General features: G+C 40.9%; 1 protein-coding gene across 4 annotated transcripts in view; it reads left to right on the top strand.

Annotated features, from left to right (window-relative positions):
* The window catches only part of sgcd (sarcoglycan, delta (dystrophin-associated glycoprotein)), a 154,085-nt gene that overhangs the window by 114,128 nt on the left and 21,759 nt on the right, over positions 1-18,198 (top strand). For all 4 annotated transcript variants that reach the window (XR_010820922.1, XM_066716460.1, XM_066716458.1 and 1 more), the window contains one exon: positions 6,006-6,078. Coding sequence is in view for 3 of the 4 variants with exons in the window: in XM_066716460.1 (XP_066572557.1) it covers positions 6,006-6,078 (73 nt within the window). In the remaining variant the exon portion in view is untranslated. The remainder of the gene's footprint in view (positions 1-6,005; positions 6,079-18,198) is intronic.

Below are 18,198 nucleotides of genomic sequence, written 5' to 3'. Positions count from 1 at the left end.
GAAAATAATTAATTTAATCCATTTTGGAATAAGGCTGTAACATAACAAAATGTGGAAAAAGTGAAGCGCTGTGAATACTTTCCGGATGCACTATATATATATATACACTCACCTAAAGGATTATTAGGAACACCATACTAATACTGTGTTTGACCCCCTTTCGCCTTCAGAACTGCCTTAATTCTACGTGGCATTGATTCAACAAGGCGCTGAAAGCATTCTTTAGAAATGTTGGCCCATATTGATAGGATAGCATCTTGCAGTTGATGGAGATTTGTGGGATGCACATCCAGGGCACGAAGCTCCCGTTCCACCACATCCCAAAGATGCTCTACTGGGTTGAGATCTGGTGACTGTGGGGGCCAGTTTAGTACAGTGAACTCATTGTCATGTTCAAGAAACCAATTTGAAATGATTCGACCTTTGTGACATGGTGCATTATCCTACTGGAAGTAGCCATCAGAGGATGGGTACATGGTGGTCATAAAGGGATGGACATGGTCAGAAACAATGCTCAGGTAGGCCGTGGCATTTAAACGATGCCCAATTGGCACTAAGGGGCCTAAAGTGTGCCAAGAAAACATCCCCCACACCATTACACCACCACCACCAGCCTGCACAGTGGTAACAAGGTATGATGGATCCATGTTCTCATTCTGTTTATGCCAAATTCTGACTCTACCATCTGAATGTCTCAACAGAAATCGAGACTCATCAGACCAGGCAACATTTTTCCAGTCTTCAACTGTCCAATTTTGGTGAGCTTGTGCAAATTGTAGCCTCTTTTTCCTATTTGTAGTGGAGATGAGTGGTACCCGGTGGGGTCTTCTGCTGTTGTAGCCCATCCGCCTCAAGGTTGTACGTGTTGTGGCTTCACAAATGCTTTGCTGCATACCTCGGTTGTAACGAGTGGTTATTTCAGTCAAAGTTGCTCTTCTATCAGCTTGAATCAGTCGGCCCATTCTCCTCTGACCTCTAGCATCAACAAGGCATTTTTGCCCACAGGACTGCCGCATACTGGATGTTTTTCCCTTTTCACACCATTCTTTGTAAACCCTAGAAATGGTTGTGCGTGAAAATCCCAGTAACAGAGCAGATTGTGAAATACTCAGACCGGCCCATCTGGCACCAACAACCATGCCACGCTCAAAATTGCTTAAATCACCTTTCTTTCCCATTCAGACATTCAGTTTGGAGTTCAGGAGATTGTCTTGACCAGGACCACACCCCTAAATGCATTGAAGCAACTGCCATGTGATTGGTTGGTTAGATAATTGCATTAATGAGAAATTGAACAGGTGTTCCTAATAATCCTTTAGGAATGTCTGCCCAAGGTAGAAAACTACATGCCCCAGGAGCCCCTGTGGTAGAGACAGGAAGGGGCGGCGCTCTTGGGTATATAAGGGAGCAGGCAGAGAGAATCAGGGCAGTTGGTGGGAGGTTGCAGTCAGGGATAGACATGAGCTGGGAAAAGGCTAAAAGGAGCTACTAGAACCTGTGGTAAGCTGCACACTACCCAGAAGGATATTTACCATCAAACTGCCCAGGTGTGTAGTTGGTAAAAGTGTATACTGGCGAGTGAGTATAATCGCCATACCCTTGCTAATAGTCACTTGAATTCTACTAATAATAAAAATACCCTGTGGCTTGGGGAAAGATTAAAAAACCTGTTTTGGGAACCTAGGACTGTGGGAATAGTCCACCATTGCAGGACACTAATAATTGAAGAACCTCACGGACGTTCTAACCTGGGAATTGTTATTCTGCCACCTGCTGGTGGTTGGGGAGAAAAAGTTTTCCCGAAAGGACTTCCCCTGTGTTTGTGGGGTCCCTGAACAGATGTGGTAATAGAGAGGGAAAGGAAGAAAGTCGGGTAGGCCTGGACAAGGCTAGGCATTTATTGTTTTGTTCTCTTCAATTGTGTGTGTGTGTGTGTTACATTTTTTGGTTTGCATTAAACTTACCTGGGCAGAAGAGTCCTTTCCACAAAGCCCCTGTCTGGACAGCTCATTCTTAACTCACCCGCTTACCGGTCTGTCACAAAATATATATACACAGTGAGGGGAAAAAAGTATTTTATCCCCTGCTGATTTTGTACGTTTGCCCACTGACAAAGAAATGATCAGTCTATAATTTTAACGGTAGGTGTATTTTAACAGTGAGAGACATAATAACAACAACAAAAATCCAGAAAAACGCATTTCAAAAAAGTTATAAATTGATTTGCATGTTAATGAGGGAAATAAGTATTTGATCTCCTATCAATCAGCAAGAGTTCTGGCTCCCAGGTGTCTTTTATACAGGTAACGAGCTGAGATTAGGAGCACTCCCTTTAAGAGAGTGCTCCTAATCTCAGCTCGTTACCTGTATAAAAGACACCTGTCCACAGAAGCAACCAATCAATCAGATTCCAAACTCTCCACCATGGCCAAGGCCAAAGAGCTGTCCAAGGATGTCAGGGACAAGATTGTAGACCTACACAAGGCTGGAATGTGCTACAAGACCATCGCCTAGCAGCTTGCTGAGGAGGTGACAACAGTTGGTGCGATTATTTGCAAATGGAAGAAACACAAAATGACTGTCAGTCTCCCTCGGTCTGGGGCTCCATGCAAGTTCTCACCTCGTGGAGTTTCAATGATCATGAGAACGGTGAGGAATTGGCCCAGAACTACATGGGAGGATCTTGTTAATGATCTCAAGACAGCTGGGACCATAGTCACCAAGAAAACAATTGGTAACACACTACGCCGTGAAGGACTGAAATCCTGCATGGCCCGCAAGGTCCCCCTGCTCAAGAAAGCACATGTACAGGCCCATCTGAAGTTTGCCAATGATCATCTGAATGATTCAGAGGAGAACTGGGTGAAAGTGTTGTGGTCAGATGAGACCAAAATCGAGCTCTTTGGCATCGACTCAAGTCGCCGTGTTTGGAGGAGGTGTAATGCGGCCTATGACCCCAAGAACACCATCCCCACCGTCAAACATGGAGGTGGAAACATTATGCTTTGGGGGTGTTTTTCTGCTAAGGGGACAGGACAACTGCACCGCATCAAAGGGACGATGGACGGGGCCATGTACTATCAAATCTTGGGTGAGAACGTCCTTCCCTCAGCCAGGGCATTGAAAATGGGTCGTGGATGGGTATTCCAGCATGACAATGACCCAAAACACACAGCCAAGGCAACAAAGGAGTGGCTAAAGAAGAAGCACATTAAGGTCCTGGAGTGGCCTAGCCAGTCTCCAGACCTTAATCCCATAGAAAATCTGTGGAGGGAGCTGAAGGTTCGAGTTGCCAAACGTCAGCCTTGAAACCTTAATGACTTGGAGAAGATCTGCAAAGAGGAGTAGGACAAAATCCCTCCTGAGATGTGTGCAAACCTGGTGGCCAACTACAAGAAATGTCTGACCTCTGTGATTGCCAACAAGGGTTTTGCCACCAAGTACTAAGTTGAAGGGGTCAAATACTTATTTCCCTCATTAACATGCAAATCAATTTATAACTTTTTTGAAATGCATTTTTCTGGATTTTTTTTTGTTATTCTGTCTCTCACTGTTAAAATACACCTACCATTCAAATTATAGACTGATCATTTCTTTGTCAGTGTGCAAACATACAAAATCAGCAGGGGATCAAATTCTTTTTCCCATCACTGTATATATTAGTTGTCATTCTACAATGTCACTGACCATTCATTTTTGGTAAAGGCTGTGATGAAATATTAACAGTGATGGGATCGGTCATCTGTTCAGACCTGAAATGATCTGAATCCCAGCTGCAGAGCTGAGTAAAAGAATTGTGTAAAGTCCCTGCTGTGCTTTTCAAAGCAGTCTCCTACCACCTCATGAAGCTTTAATAAGTATATTCTCTCTCTCTCTCGCAATACAAACCTTCCCTTCCTACGCACTGTGGACTATGTACTTGAAGTCCCTTGCCCATTTTACCAAAGCAAAGGTTCAAAGGTAGACTGAAGGTCTTCAGATATGCTCAGCCTGTTCCATTTTCAAAGGTTGTCTCTTACTAGCTAAATTATCTTTATGAAAAGCCAATATATAAATTGTTACTTAGTTGTACATTTAGACATCCCATAAACTATTCCACACAGCAGACTGCTCAGCTTGCTATTTGTTTTACCCCAGCTGAAAGCTAATTGCTTTAGCACGATGGGTTAAAATTTCTGCCCATGAAATATATTGAGAAAACACAAGGCTCTGATGAATAATGCAATTTTTTTTGTGTTAATTGTTATTAATGCAAAGCGGTTCTCTCTCCCAGTAGGCTTATAGTAGTATATATTTACATATATCATAGTAGTTATATTTACATCATTTACATCAACAGTTGTTATGTGGATGTTATGCGTGTGCATAGACGGACTAGCCATCGGGCAATTCTGACAAATTCCAGAAGGGCCGGTCAATTCCCATATTGGCCACTCACCCCGTGTAGACACCTGGACTGCACATCGCCAACACCCCCCTCTCCCCCCCGGACCGCACATCATTGGCACCAAGAACCACACTTTGGCAACCCCCCAAACCGCACTTTATTGGGACCCAGACGTCACCAGCCGTCGCACCCCTGGATAAAAGTCCAGGGCCCTTTTTTGGTCCCAGTCCACCCCTGTTCTTGTGTAACTGTTTATAAATAGGGGTGTGCCAGTTCCCGTGAGTCAGATTCAATAGCGATTAAGTTTAGATTTAATTGTGATTCAAAATTCGAGAGAGTGTAATGAATGTGTATTCTTACATATGCATGTTGAAACCGAAGTTCGGACATCAGTACTGGTTTTCAATGATTCATGTATTTCTCTTTCTCTGCATCGAATGCAACTTTTGGCAAATCGGCTGTAGTGAAAACATACGGAGTCGTCTGGATGATATTTATGGAATATTGTTAGAGGCGTATATATGGTTCCCTAACTTGCAAGCCAACACAGCCAGTGCATGACGTTGAAGCACTGCACATTGGGTGGATAATAAACAAAACAAACATAAATAAATTAATAATCTGCTAAAGGCAAACTTGCACAATGTAGTAGATACATTTAGGATTGGAAGAAAATTATAATCTTAGTTAATATTTTTCTATCTAAACAGTTAGTTATCTAGTCAACGTTTTGCCTTTATCCTAGACAAAGTATAAGTGGAAGTGATAACATGTTTTCAGCTGTACTGTTCTGCAATGTTACATTAGTCAGGTTTCCATCCATCCTTTTTTTGGGATAAAAGTCCTGTCAAATAAAAACACTTTACGACAGGCTTGATGGAAACAGCAAATGCAGTTTAAATTTCATAAACATCGACCATATAAGGAAACAAGGAAGGTTACAAATGAAAGGAAGTCATCACTCTCAGAGTCAACTTTAACTGCTTGGCTGGGGTATTTATTACATACTACTGCTTGGAAATCCAGTTTTTTAATTCACTTGACCACTGTAATTTGGCATATATTTCTAGATACACATCAGGGAGAAACTACTTTAAATGCATTGACTTAGCTTTCCCTGGTAGAAATCTTGGACAGGATCACGTCTAAGATCCTGTAGAATCTTGTAGGATCCTGCAATAGGATCTTGTACAAGATCCTGTGCAAGATCATACAAGATCTTGTAAGATCCTGTAGGATATATGCCAGTTTACAGTGGTCAAGTGAATTGATAAAAAAATGATTCCAAGCAGTAGTAATAAACACCCCAGCCAAATAGTTAAAGTTGACTCTGAGGGTGATGACTTCCTCTTATTTGCAACCTTCCTTGTGTTCTTATATCAAATGTATGTTTTTATGACTGTGTAAAACTCAGATACATCCATGTACTTATTACATTTACAAATGTACTACTTTTACAATGGATTTTACAAATCATTAATGTATTTGGAAGAATCTAGTTTGTTATGTTGAAACATTAGTAATGGGTTTTATTTTTAAACGCATGTACACAACTTTTCTGGTCAACTGCCCTTGTTTACTTGCCCCAATGAAATTTAATTTCATTTTATGGTTTTAGGTGCTGAGGGAGCAGTCTTCAGTAACTCTGTAGAAACACCTCAAGTTAGAGCGGAGCCCTTTAAGGAACTGAGGTAAGTGTACAGCCTGCTAAACATACACTCCATGTTGGTGGTGTCAAAATACAATTCACACGCACTGGTGTTTATTCTACCCAAGCTCTTAATTATTTAATCAATATAATTTTGTTATGAATTGAGGTGTAACCCTTTACAATTGACTGTTTCTCTCTCCTTCTTTTCCTCCTTCTTTTTCAGAGGAGTAGTAGATCCAAAAAGGAACTGTACAAACTGCTATAGTATAATATAATATGGTGCAGGAAAACAATAAGGTAACAGGTTGTGATTAGGGCATTGCAGGACTATGGCATAGTCACAAAATAACACAAAAAGGATACTACTTTGGAGATTGTGGGCCTGTAAAGCAAATTGTGGAGGAACATAACGAATGCAGATGCTTCCAAAGAGATGTACTGCATGATACAATTAAGCAATTATCATCCTATCATGCTCTGTGACTGAGCAGGCCCAGTTGACCTCAATTTGGATCAAGATGGCAAGAGGAAAGCATCTAAGTGACTTTGAAAGAGGGGTCATTATTGGGGCACAAATGGCAGGAGCTTCAGTCACAAGGACTGCTCAACTGGCTAGTGTTCTCAAAAAGTATTTGATCCCCTGCTGATTTTGTACGTTTGCCCACTGACAAAGAAATGATCAGTCTATAATTTTAATAGTAAATGTATTTTAACAGTGAGAGATAGATTAACAACAAAAAAATCCAGAAAACCGCATTTCAAAAAAGTTATAAATAGATTTGCATGTTAATGAGGGAAATAAGTATTTGATCCCCTATCAATCAGCAAGAGTTCTGGCTCCCAGGTGTCTTTTATACAGGTAACGAGCTGAGATTAGGAGCACTCTCTTAAAGGGAGTGCTCCTAATCTCAGCTCGTTACCTGTATAAAAGATACCTGTCCACAGAAACAATCAATCAATCAGATTCCAAACTCTCCACCATGGCCAAGACCAAAGAGCTGTCCAAGGATGTCAGGGACAAGATTGTAGAACTACACAAGGCTGGAATGGGCTACAAGACCATCGCCAAGCAGCTTGGTGCGAAGGTGACAACAGTTAGTGCGATTATTCGCAAATGGAAGAAACACAAAATAACTGTCAGTCTCCCTCGGTCTGGGGCTCCATGCAAGATCTCACCTCGTGGAGTTTCAATGATCATGAGAACACTGAGGAATCAGCCCAGAACTACACGGGAGGATCTTTTTAATGATCTCAAGGCAGCTGGGACCATAGTCACCAAGAAAACAATTGGTAACACACTACGCCGTGAAGGACTGAAATCCTGCAGTGCCCGCAAGGTCCCTGTGCTCAAGAAAGCACATGTACAGGCCCATCTGAAGTTTGCCAATGAACATCTGAATGATTCAGAGGAGAACTGGGTGAAAGTGTTGTGGTCAGATGAGACCAAAATCGAGCTCTTTGGCATCGACTCAACTCGCCGTGTTTGAAGGAGGAGGAATGCTGCCTATGACTTCAAGTACACTATCCCCACCATCAAACATGGAGGTGGAAACATTATGCTTTGGGGGTGTTTTTCTGCTAAGGGGACAGGACAACTGCACCACATCAAAGGGACGATGGACGGGGCCATGTACCGTCAAATCTAGGGTGAGAACCTCCTTCCCTCAGCCAGGGCATTGAAAATGGGTTGTGGATGAGTATTCCAGCATGACAATGACCCAAAACACACAGCCAAGGCAACAAAGGAGTGGCTCAAGAAGAAGCACATTAAGGTCCTGGAGTGGCCTAGCCAGTCTCCAGACCTTAATCCCATAGAAAATCTGTGGAGGGAGCTGAAGGTTCGAGTTGCCAAACATCAGCCTCGAAACCTTAATGACTTGGAGAGGATCTGCAAAGAGGAGTGGGACAAAATCCCTCCTGAGATGTGTGCAAACCTGGTGGCCATCTACAAGAAACGTCTGACCTCTGTGATTGCCAACAAGGATTTTGCCACCAAGTACTAAGTCGAAGGGGTCAAATACTTATTTCCCTCATTAACATGCAAATCAATTTATAACTTTTTTGAAATGTGTTTTTCTGGATTTTGTTGTTGTTATTCTGTCTCTCACTGTTAAAATACACCTACCATTCAAATTATAGACTGATCATTTATTTGTCAGTGGGCAAACATACAAAATCAGCAGGGGATCAAATACTTTTTTCCCTCACTGTAAGGGAGATTTGGGACCGACGACAGCACTCTCCACCACCATCATCAAAACACCAAATGAGGGAATATCTTTTGGAAGAATGGTGTTCCATCCCTCCAGTTGAGTTCAGAGACTCTAGAATCTGTGCCAAGAGCATTGAAGCTGTTCTGGCAGCTTGTGGTGGGCCAACACCTTACTGAGACACTTTATGTTGGTTTTTCTTTTAATTTGTCGCCCGTTGGTATATACAGTTATGTCCATAAATATTTGGACAATGACACAATTGTCATCATTTTGGCTCTCTACACCATCACAATGGATTTGAAAGGAAACAATCAAGATGTGCTTTAAGTGTAGACTTTCATCTTTAATTTGAGGGTAGTTACATCCAAATTGGGTGAATGGTGTAGGAATTACACCCATGTTCATATGTGGTCCCCCATTTTAGGGGCTCAAAAGTATTTGGACAAACTAACATAATCATTAATTAAATTGTGAGTTTCAATACTTGGTTGCAAATCCTTTCCAATCAATGACTGCCTGAAGTCTGGAACCCACAGACATCACCAGATGTGATGCTCTGTCTTTAGTTCCTGATTGTTCTTGGGGCTATTTTGCCTTCAGTTTTGCCTTCAGCAAGTGGAGTGCATGCTCAATTGGATTCAGGTCAGGTGATTGACTTGGCCATTGCAGAACATTCCACCTTATAAAAGTATTGGGTTGTTTTCGCAGTATGCTTCGGGTCATTGTCCATCTGCAATGTGAAGCGCTGTCCAATGAGTTTTGAAGCATTTAGCTGAATCTGAGCAGATAATATAGCCCTAAACACTTCAGAATTCATCCTGCTGCTTTTGTCAGCAGTCACATCATCAATAGATACAAGGGAACCAGTTCCCTTGGCAGCCATACATGCTCATGCCATAACATGCTTCACAGATGAGGTGCTATGCTTCGGATCATGAGCAGTTCCTTCCCTTCTCCATACTCTTCTCTTCCCATCATTCTGGTACAAGTTGATCTTTGTCTCATCTGTCCATGGGATGTTGATCCAGAACTGAACAGGGTTCTTTAGATGTTTTTTGGCAAACTCGAATCTGGTCTTCCTGTTTCCTGTTTACATCTTGTGGTAAACCCTCTGTATTTACTCTGGTGAAGTCTTCTCTTGATTGTTGACTTTGACACAGATACACCTACCTCCTGGAGGGTGTTCTTGATCTGGCCAGCTGTTGTAAAGGGGTTTTTCTTCACCAGGGAAAGAATTCTTCTGTCATCCACCACAGTTGTTTTCCATGGTCTCCCGGGCCTTTTGGTGTTCCTGAGCTCACCAGTGCGTTCTTTCTTTTTAAGAATGCACCAAATAGTTGATTTGGCCACACATAATGTTTTTGCTATCTCTCTGATTGGTTTGTTTTGATTTCTAAGGCAAAACTGAAGGCAAAACACCCCAAGAACAACCAGTAACTAAAGACATCTGCAGTACAGGCCTGGCAGAGTATCACCAGGGAAGAAACCCAGCATCTGGTGATGCCTATGGGTTCCAGACTTCAGGCAGACATTGACTGCAAAGGATCTGCAACCAAGTATTGAAACTCACAATTTAATTAATGATTATGTTAGTTTGTCCAAATACTTTTGAGCCCCTAAAATTGGGGGGACCACATATAAAAATGGGTATAATTCCTACACTGTTCACCCAATTGTGATGTAACTACCCTCAAATTAAAGATGAAAGTCTACACTTAAATGACATATTGATTGTATCCTTTCAAATCCATTGTGGCGGTGTACAGAGCCAAAATGATGACAATTGTGTCACAGTTCAAATATTTCTGAACCTAACTGTATATAGTGGCGTGGTGAGGATTGTCCCCAAACTGCGCTGTGCTTCCCCTGACCCCGGGGGGAGGTATATTACTGGCAAAACACCATGACACCATGGCAGCGATCTGCTTCCTGATGTTGGGAAGGCAGGAGGTGAGCCTAAGAGCAGTGTGTGTTGCAGTACAAGCGAGCAAGAGAACGAGAGAGCAATAGAAGTACACCTCTACCCTAATATAATGCGGTCCTCAGGAGCCAAATTTCACCACATTATATCAAACTTGCTTAGACCTCAAGCATTAAATAATATAACTTTAAATTACACATCCTTACAAATTGATGTTGGTATTTTAGCAAATAGGAGCATGGGCCACTTAGTCAACTATGTTCTACATATTGTAAAGTAATATGTATTGTAACTATGAAATAGTTTGAAAATATTTTAGAGATGGGAGTATTTATTTATAGACACTTTTAAAATTAAGCTAAAAAAGGTAAAGAATCAATTAATTTAAACTGTCAATATTATAACTTTTAGTTGCAGACAATACTTTTTTACTGCACGCTGGAAGTGCATTGTGACAGGTCTGTAGCTGTAGTCTGCAAGATTAGGAGCTAGAAACTGCTTTGGGATGGTGCAGTCTTGTGTCTGTCTAAATTAAGAATACTAGCTAAAGCCAAGTGGGTCTTTGACATCACTGACTGTAAAAGAACACTAAATATGTCCCCTTTAGCAAATACTTACATCTGCTAATTGAGAGCTAAAATTGTAATGAAAGCTAGAAGATCCAGCAGCCTTTGATGACTGGTGTTTGATGCCTGTGCTTCAGGCTTTGTGACCTTCACTGTAATGCATTCTTTTCATATTCACTTTGCACAGACAAATTCAACAGAAACAAAGGCACTTGAACCGTGAACAGTTAAAGTGGAAAATCACAACACTAGAGCCAGATGTTACCTTTACATGTCCATATGATATTTGTTATGATGTATATGAAACTTTTAGACCCTAAACATGATTTCAAAATGTTTACTTACCAAACCATTATTACAACATTGTTACATGTAATTACACTACACCTTACCTGGGATCTACTAAAGTAAATGCATCAGGTCTCATTGTGTGACATCACTCCAATTGGAGCGTTCTATACTACACATGTCAGGTGAGCAGTCTTTTCGCATGGCTTATTGCTCTGCTGCTGGAGCTGTGCAAAATCGGCCCTTGGAGGTGTGTCTGAGATGGAAGGGAGACCCGAGCGAGGTCTGAATGCAGACTCTACAAACAAATCTCCTCCAGTCTGGAAATTAGGAGATTACTGAAAGATTTCTCATTCCATTTGACGGTAATGTTTAATTTGGATTACTGCCTTTACATAAAATGCTGATTCCAGCTACTGACATAGATGATTGCTTTTGATTAAACACAATGTTCAAACAGCTGCAAAATGATGACAAAAACAAAACCTGCTTTAAAAGCAAATTTTGGACACATGAACATTTGGGAGGTGGTGCATTCAGTAGAAGTAAAGCTGTGTTTGTCATCGTGTCACCAGACTGTGTATTGTTTTCCACTTTTTTTTTTGTATTATTTGTTTTTCACAGATGTTTGAGGATTACCTGCGGTAGATTTCTGATATAGCAGGTAGAAATGCTTTGAGACAATATAGAAGGAACTAACACTATATCTGCTGTTCTTACCAAATAATTGGGTAGGAATGCCCAAGCCTTTCTATTCTGTTAGTTGTTAAAGCACATAAAAAAAAAAGCAATGTTTTACCTACCAGTCAGGGACAAGCTCATTTGTCAAGGGGGCATGAAACCATTGCCTATTTTCTTTAGCTGAAAACTTCCTTTTAGCTGTTATTATGATGTTTCAATATCCTTGATTCCTTGGAAAAAAAAATTATTGATTCAGGCACCCATGGGCCAAAGTAATCAAATCTCTAATTCTATGTTATGCATTGTAGTTTATATATTGTTGTGTTTTAGGCTTTTTGCTACTGGTTTCGTCACTGCGACATTCAACAAATAATAGGATTAATAATTAATAATTATTTATATGAAAACAACAGATTTTAACAGAGCAGAGCTGTAAAATCTTGAGGCTAATTCTTAACTACTTGATCTGCCCAGCGTGAACCCCTACATATTGGCTTGCCCACATGACTTGCTCACCCAATCATGGCGCCTCCCCTGTTCCCATGCGCAGTTAAAACATGATCCAAGAAACCACAACAAAATTCCCCTCAATAACAAACATCCAACAAGAACTGCCCCACCGCCTAACACACAGAACTGACAGACAGATGCAAATTGCAGTCCCTCCACATACACACACATACATACACAGTCATATACACACACAATGCCTAAGAAAAGTGTACACCCTCTTGAACATTTTTTACATTTTGTTCTTCCTCAGAGTTTCATACACTTTAATGAGGATTTTTCACCACTTATTTCTGCACATTGCAGAAGGAAGAGTTTTTATTGTGAAGAAATATATATATGAAAAATGTAAAAACTGAAATATTAGAAATGGATAAGTCTCCACCCCCCTGAGTTAATACTTGGTGGAAGCACTTTTGGAAGCATTTACAGTCAATCAATCAGTCATTTTTTATTCGTATAGCGCCCTTTGCAGGGTAGCCACAGAGTGCTTTCCAGAGTGGTAAACATACTACAACAAATACATAGCAAGATAAAATAAAATAAATTAATTAATTAAAATAGATCTTTAAAATTTGAAATGAACTGAAAGAAAGTAAACCAACATTAAATAAACCATTAAGCACGCAGGAGAGAAAAACAAAAACTGTTACGGATGGCATGTAGGAGAAAATAAAGCACTATTGACTAGAAAAACAGAGACTAAAAGGATGAGTCTTCAGCCATGATTTAAAGGCTAAGATTGTGGGGGCATCTCTTACAGAGGCTGGAAGATCGTTCCACAGTTTTGGGGCTCTATAACTAAATGCTCTACCACCTGCGGTTTTCTTGTGTAATTTAGGGACCACTAAGTAACTGACTTCCTAGGATCTCAACGGCCGACCTGGAGTGTATTCAATAAAGACATCTATTAAGTAGGGAGGTGCCAGTCCCTTTAGTGCTTTAAATGCTAATAAGATAACTTTGAAATCTATCCTGCAGTGCATGGGCAGCCAGTGAAGAGAAGCCAATACTGGAGTGATGTGTTCATGTCTCTTTGTTTTAGTTAGGATTCTTCCGGAGGATTTTGGACTAACTGAAGTGCAGAAATAGCACTATTTGTGCTGCCTGACAGAATGGCATTACAGTAATCCAATCTAGATATAACAAATGCGTGTATCAATTTCTCAGTGTTATGTAATGAGAGGAATTGTCTTATTTTAACAAAGCTGGAAGAAGGAAGATCTCGACACATTCTGAATGTGTGATTCAAGGGATAGATTAAGGTTACAGATGATAACCAGGTTTTGTGCCATCTCCTTAGGGGAGAAATTAAAGTTATCATTACTCAGTTTTGTCAGTGTATGATGAACAGTTCGATTTTTGTCCCCTAAAATTAGGACTTCTGTCTTATCGGACTTAAGTATAAGAAAATGGCTTGTCATCCATGTTTTAATCTCGGACAGACAGCAGATTAGTGTTTCTATGTCTATGGTATTGTTAGGATTTACTGACAGATACAATTGTGTGTCGTCTGCGTAACTGTGTAAGTTAGTATTATGGCGTCAAATGATATCACCTAAAGCAGGGGTTCCCAATATCTGGTGATGGAGGGCCAATTTCTGGAGGTTGCATGGGATGGGGGGCCGCAGTAGAAAATGAACTACCAATGAAAACAAAATATGTATCAAATCATACCTTTTATTTCCTATACATTCCTGTAAGGGAACATTTATTAACTTTAATTGTTATTTTATTATTTTCCCACAAATTACATGTGCAATTTGTAACAAAAAATGTTCATAAAGTGTAGAAATATAGTAAAACTTCAGAAAAGGGTGGGTTGAAGGCTGGCTTTGGAGGGCCGCACCAAACATCCTCGAGGGCCACATTTGGCACCCGGGCCGCACTTTGGGAACCCCTGACTTAAAGGGAGCATGTACAATGAAAAAAGTATAGGTCCGAGGACTGAGCCCTGTGGTACCCCGTAATTAACCTCATTTGAATAGTTTTCATTAATCTGTACATATTGAAGTCTGTTTGACAGATATGATTTAAACTTGGATAGAACATTGTGAGACAGGCCAACAAGGTCTTCTAACCAGTGTATTAAATTGTGTCAAAAACCACATTTAAGTCTAGTAAAATAATAACATTGGCACGCCCTAAATCTGGGAGAAACATGTTGTTTAATACTTTTAACAGGGCTGTTTCTGTACTGTGGCTGGAGCGGAAGCCTGGTTGAAATTTTTCATTAATATGGTTATTAGTTAAAAAAGCTTGCAATTGGTTTGCAACTACTTTCTCTAGAACTGTAGAAAGGAAGGGAAGGTTTGAAATAGGTTGGTAATGTTTAAGTGAATTAGGGTCGGCACTGGATGTCTTAAGAAGTGGTTTAATTACATCTATTTTAGGATTTGGGAACAGATCCTGAGGATAAAGAGGTGTTAATAATATTGTGTATTAGGTGAATAATTAATGGAAGAGATTGTTTTAACAATTTATTGGGTATAGGGTCTAGTGTGCAGGTTGTAGTTTTCATTTTAGTAATTAAGAAGAAGACTAATTCTTGGTGATTTACTGCGTCAAACAAGTCTAAGGTAGGCAGGGACTGTGAAGGACTGCATGCATCGGCTATAGTAATTGTGTATTTCCAATTATTTTTGTTTTCTGATGCCATCGACTTTGCTACTGAAATTATCCATAAAGTCATTGCAGGTGATATGGGAGAGATAACCTCTGAAGACTTTACCTGCTGATTAGTAAGTGTCAATATTGTTTAAAAAGAAAATACGGGTTATTCTTATGCATCTCTATTAAGTTAGAGTAATAGGCAGACCTAGCAGAGGATAGGGCCTGCTTGTATCTTATTATACTGTCATTCCTCTAATTTTGTAGCTCTCCATTTGTGTGAGCTTGTTAAATCATGGTGAGCGTTTCTTTGGTTTAATTAGTCTTGTCCTTAATGGAGCTACTGTATCTAAAGCAGTGCTTAGCATATTGTTGAAGGTATTCAATAAGTCATCTACAGATTCGGTTTTGATAAGGCTAGCAGTAGGCAACACAGTAGTACATTTATATATAGCAGTAGGTGTCACAGTTACAAGGACAAGGCAGGTGGGGTGGACCCAAGAACAGGGTCCCTAACAGGTGTGTATCAAGGCAAACAATCCAAGAGGGCAAATCCAAAAGGCTAGTAGAGAGTACTGTACAGTGGCCATTCGATGAGGCAAACAGGCAAAACCAAGAAATCCAAAAGAGTAGTCAGGGAAACCAAATACAAAGATCAGGACACAGAAAGGTGTAGGAATATATAATGCTCAGAAATGGCTATCTAAGTTAAGGCAAAACTTTACGATGTGTTTAGGGAACTGAGGGATATACACTCACCTAAAGGATTATTAGGAACACCTGTTCAATTTCTCATTAATGCAATTATCTAACCAACTAATCACATGGCAGTTGCTTCAATGCATTTAGGAGTGTGGTCCTGGTCAAGACAATCTCCTGAACTCCAAACTGAATGTCTGAATGGGAAAGAAAGGTGATTTAAGCAATTTTGAGCGTGGCATGGTTGTTGGTGCCAGACGGGCCGGTCTGAGTATTTCACAATCTGCTCAGTTACTGGGATTTTCATGCACAACCATTTCTAGGGTTTACAAAGAATGGTGTGAAAAGGGAAAAACATCCAGTATGCGGCAGTCCTGTGGGCGAAAATGCCTTGTTGATGCTAGAGGTCAGAGGAGAATGGGCCGACTGATTCAAGCTGATAGAAGAGCAACTTTGACTGAAATAACCACTCGTTACAACCGAGGTATGCAGCAAAGCATTTGTGAAGCCACAACACGTACAACATTGAGGCGGATGGGCTACAACAGCAGAAGACCCCACCGGGTACCACTCATCTCCACTACAAATAGGAAAAAGAGGCTACAATTTGCACAAGCTCACCAAAATTGGACAGTTGAAGACTGGAAAAATGTTGCCTGGTCTGATGAGTCTCGATTTCTGTTGAGACATTCAGATGGTAGAGTCAGAATTTGGCGTAAACAGAATGAGAACATGGATCCATCATGCCTTGTTACCACTGTGCAGGCTGGTGGTGGTGGTGTAATGGTGTGGGGGATGTTTTCTTGGCACACTTTAGGCCCCTTAGTGCCAATTTGGCATCGTTTAAATGCCACGGCCTACCTGAGCATTGTTTCTGACCATGTCCATCCCTTTATGACCACCATGTACCCATCCTCTGATGGCTACTTCCAGCAGGATAATGCACCATGTCACAAAGGTCCAATCATTTCAAATTGGTTTCTTGAACATGACAATGAGTTCACTGTACTAAACTGTCCCCCACAGTCACCAGATCTCAACCCAATAGAGCATCTTTGGGATGTGGTGGAACGGGAGCTTCGTGCCCTGGATGTGCATCCCACAAATCTCCATCAACTGCAAGATGCTATCCTATCAATATGGGCCAACATTTCTAAAGAATGCTTTCAGCACCTTGTTGAATCAATGCCACGTAGAATTAAGGCAGTTCTGAAGGCGAAAGTGGGTCAAACACAGTATTAGTATGGTGTTCCTAATAATCCTTTAGGTGAGTGTATATACATGGGCAGAGGGGAGCAGATAACAAAAGTTGGGAGTGTTAGACCAATGGGAACAGGGTGTTGAGTGAACAGGTGCACATGGCTGTGTAGGAATGTTGGTTAGTACGGGGGGGGGTGACGACCTCTGGAGGTGAACTGGGGAATAGGGGAGAGAAGCTGTGAGAGTAGGTTTTAGGCAACAAGATTTTATGTTCATCTCCTGTGTGTTTGTTACCAAGCAGCTCAAATTTAATAAGGCAGTGGTGAGAAATCATCTGGTTTTGGGGTGATATTATTAAGTTATTAGTCTCAACCCCACGGGTAATAACTAGATCTATTGTGTGATTGAGACGATGTGTGTGTCCTGACACATGCGGAGTAAAGCCTACAGACTCCAATAGGGACAGGAAACTAACAGTAAGGGGGTCCTCTTTAATGTCAATATATATGTTTAAGTACACCACAATAATGAGTTTATCATGGTGTATGGCTAAGTTAGATAAGAGATTTCTAAATTCAGTCATAAAAATTGAATAGGGGCCTTAATTTTACCTGGTGAATTTCAAAATATATGTAGCTATCTAATGGCTTAGTAGATAGGCACTGGTCTGTGTGGTAGATTTTGGATAGGCCCCTGCCATAGTCTGTTGTACGGGCCTTCTGGCAGTAAAATAAGTCATTAGGGGAGGCTTCTACTAATGGAATAGCATTGTCTTAACTTAACCATGGTTCAGTCAACGTGAGTACATCTATGTGCTGTTCAGTTATGGTGTCATTTATTAAGGCTGCTGCTAGGTAGCGAGTAGATGTTTAAGAGTGCAGGCTTATAAGAACATAAGAAAGTTTACAAACGAGAGGAGACCATTCGCCCCATCATGCTTGTTTGGTGTACATTCATAACTAAGTGATCCAAGGATCCTATCCAGTCTATTTGTGAATGTGCCCAAATTGTTGCTTCAGCCACATCGCTGGGGAGTTTGTTCAGATTGTGACTACTCTCTGTGTGAAGAAGTGTTCCATCTTGAATGCCTTGAAGCCCAATTTCCATTTGTGTCCCCAGGTGCGTGTGTGCCTGCTGATCTGGAAAAGCTCCTCTGGTTTGATGTGGTCGATGCCTTTCATGATTTTGAATACTTGAATCAAGTCCCCACGTAGTCTTATCTGTTCCAGGCTGAAAAGGTTCAGTAGGACATTCCCTTGCTCTCTGAACAGCCTCTAGAGCATCGTGGTCTTACATGAAGTGACTTTTGTCACTATTGTCACTTTTGACAATTTACATTTTGTTTGCCTTTTTTATTGCTTCCCCACATTGTTTGGCTGGGGAAAGTAATGACTCCACATAGACTCCTAGGTCTTTCTGATGCGCTACTTCTTCCAGTTTTATTCCTCCCATAGTGTAATTATAGTGGACAT

This window comes from Amia ocellicauda, chromosome 11, assembly GCF_036373705.1.
Source record: "Amia ocellicauda isolate fAmiCal2 chromosome 11, fAmiCal2.hap1, whole genome shotgun sequence".
Lineage (NCBI taxonomy): Eukaryota > Metazoa > Chordata > Actinopteri > Amiiformes > Amiidae > Amia > Amia ocellicauda.
This window is presented reverse-complemented; position numbering and strand designations above follow the sequence as displayed.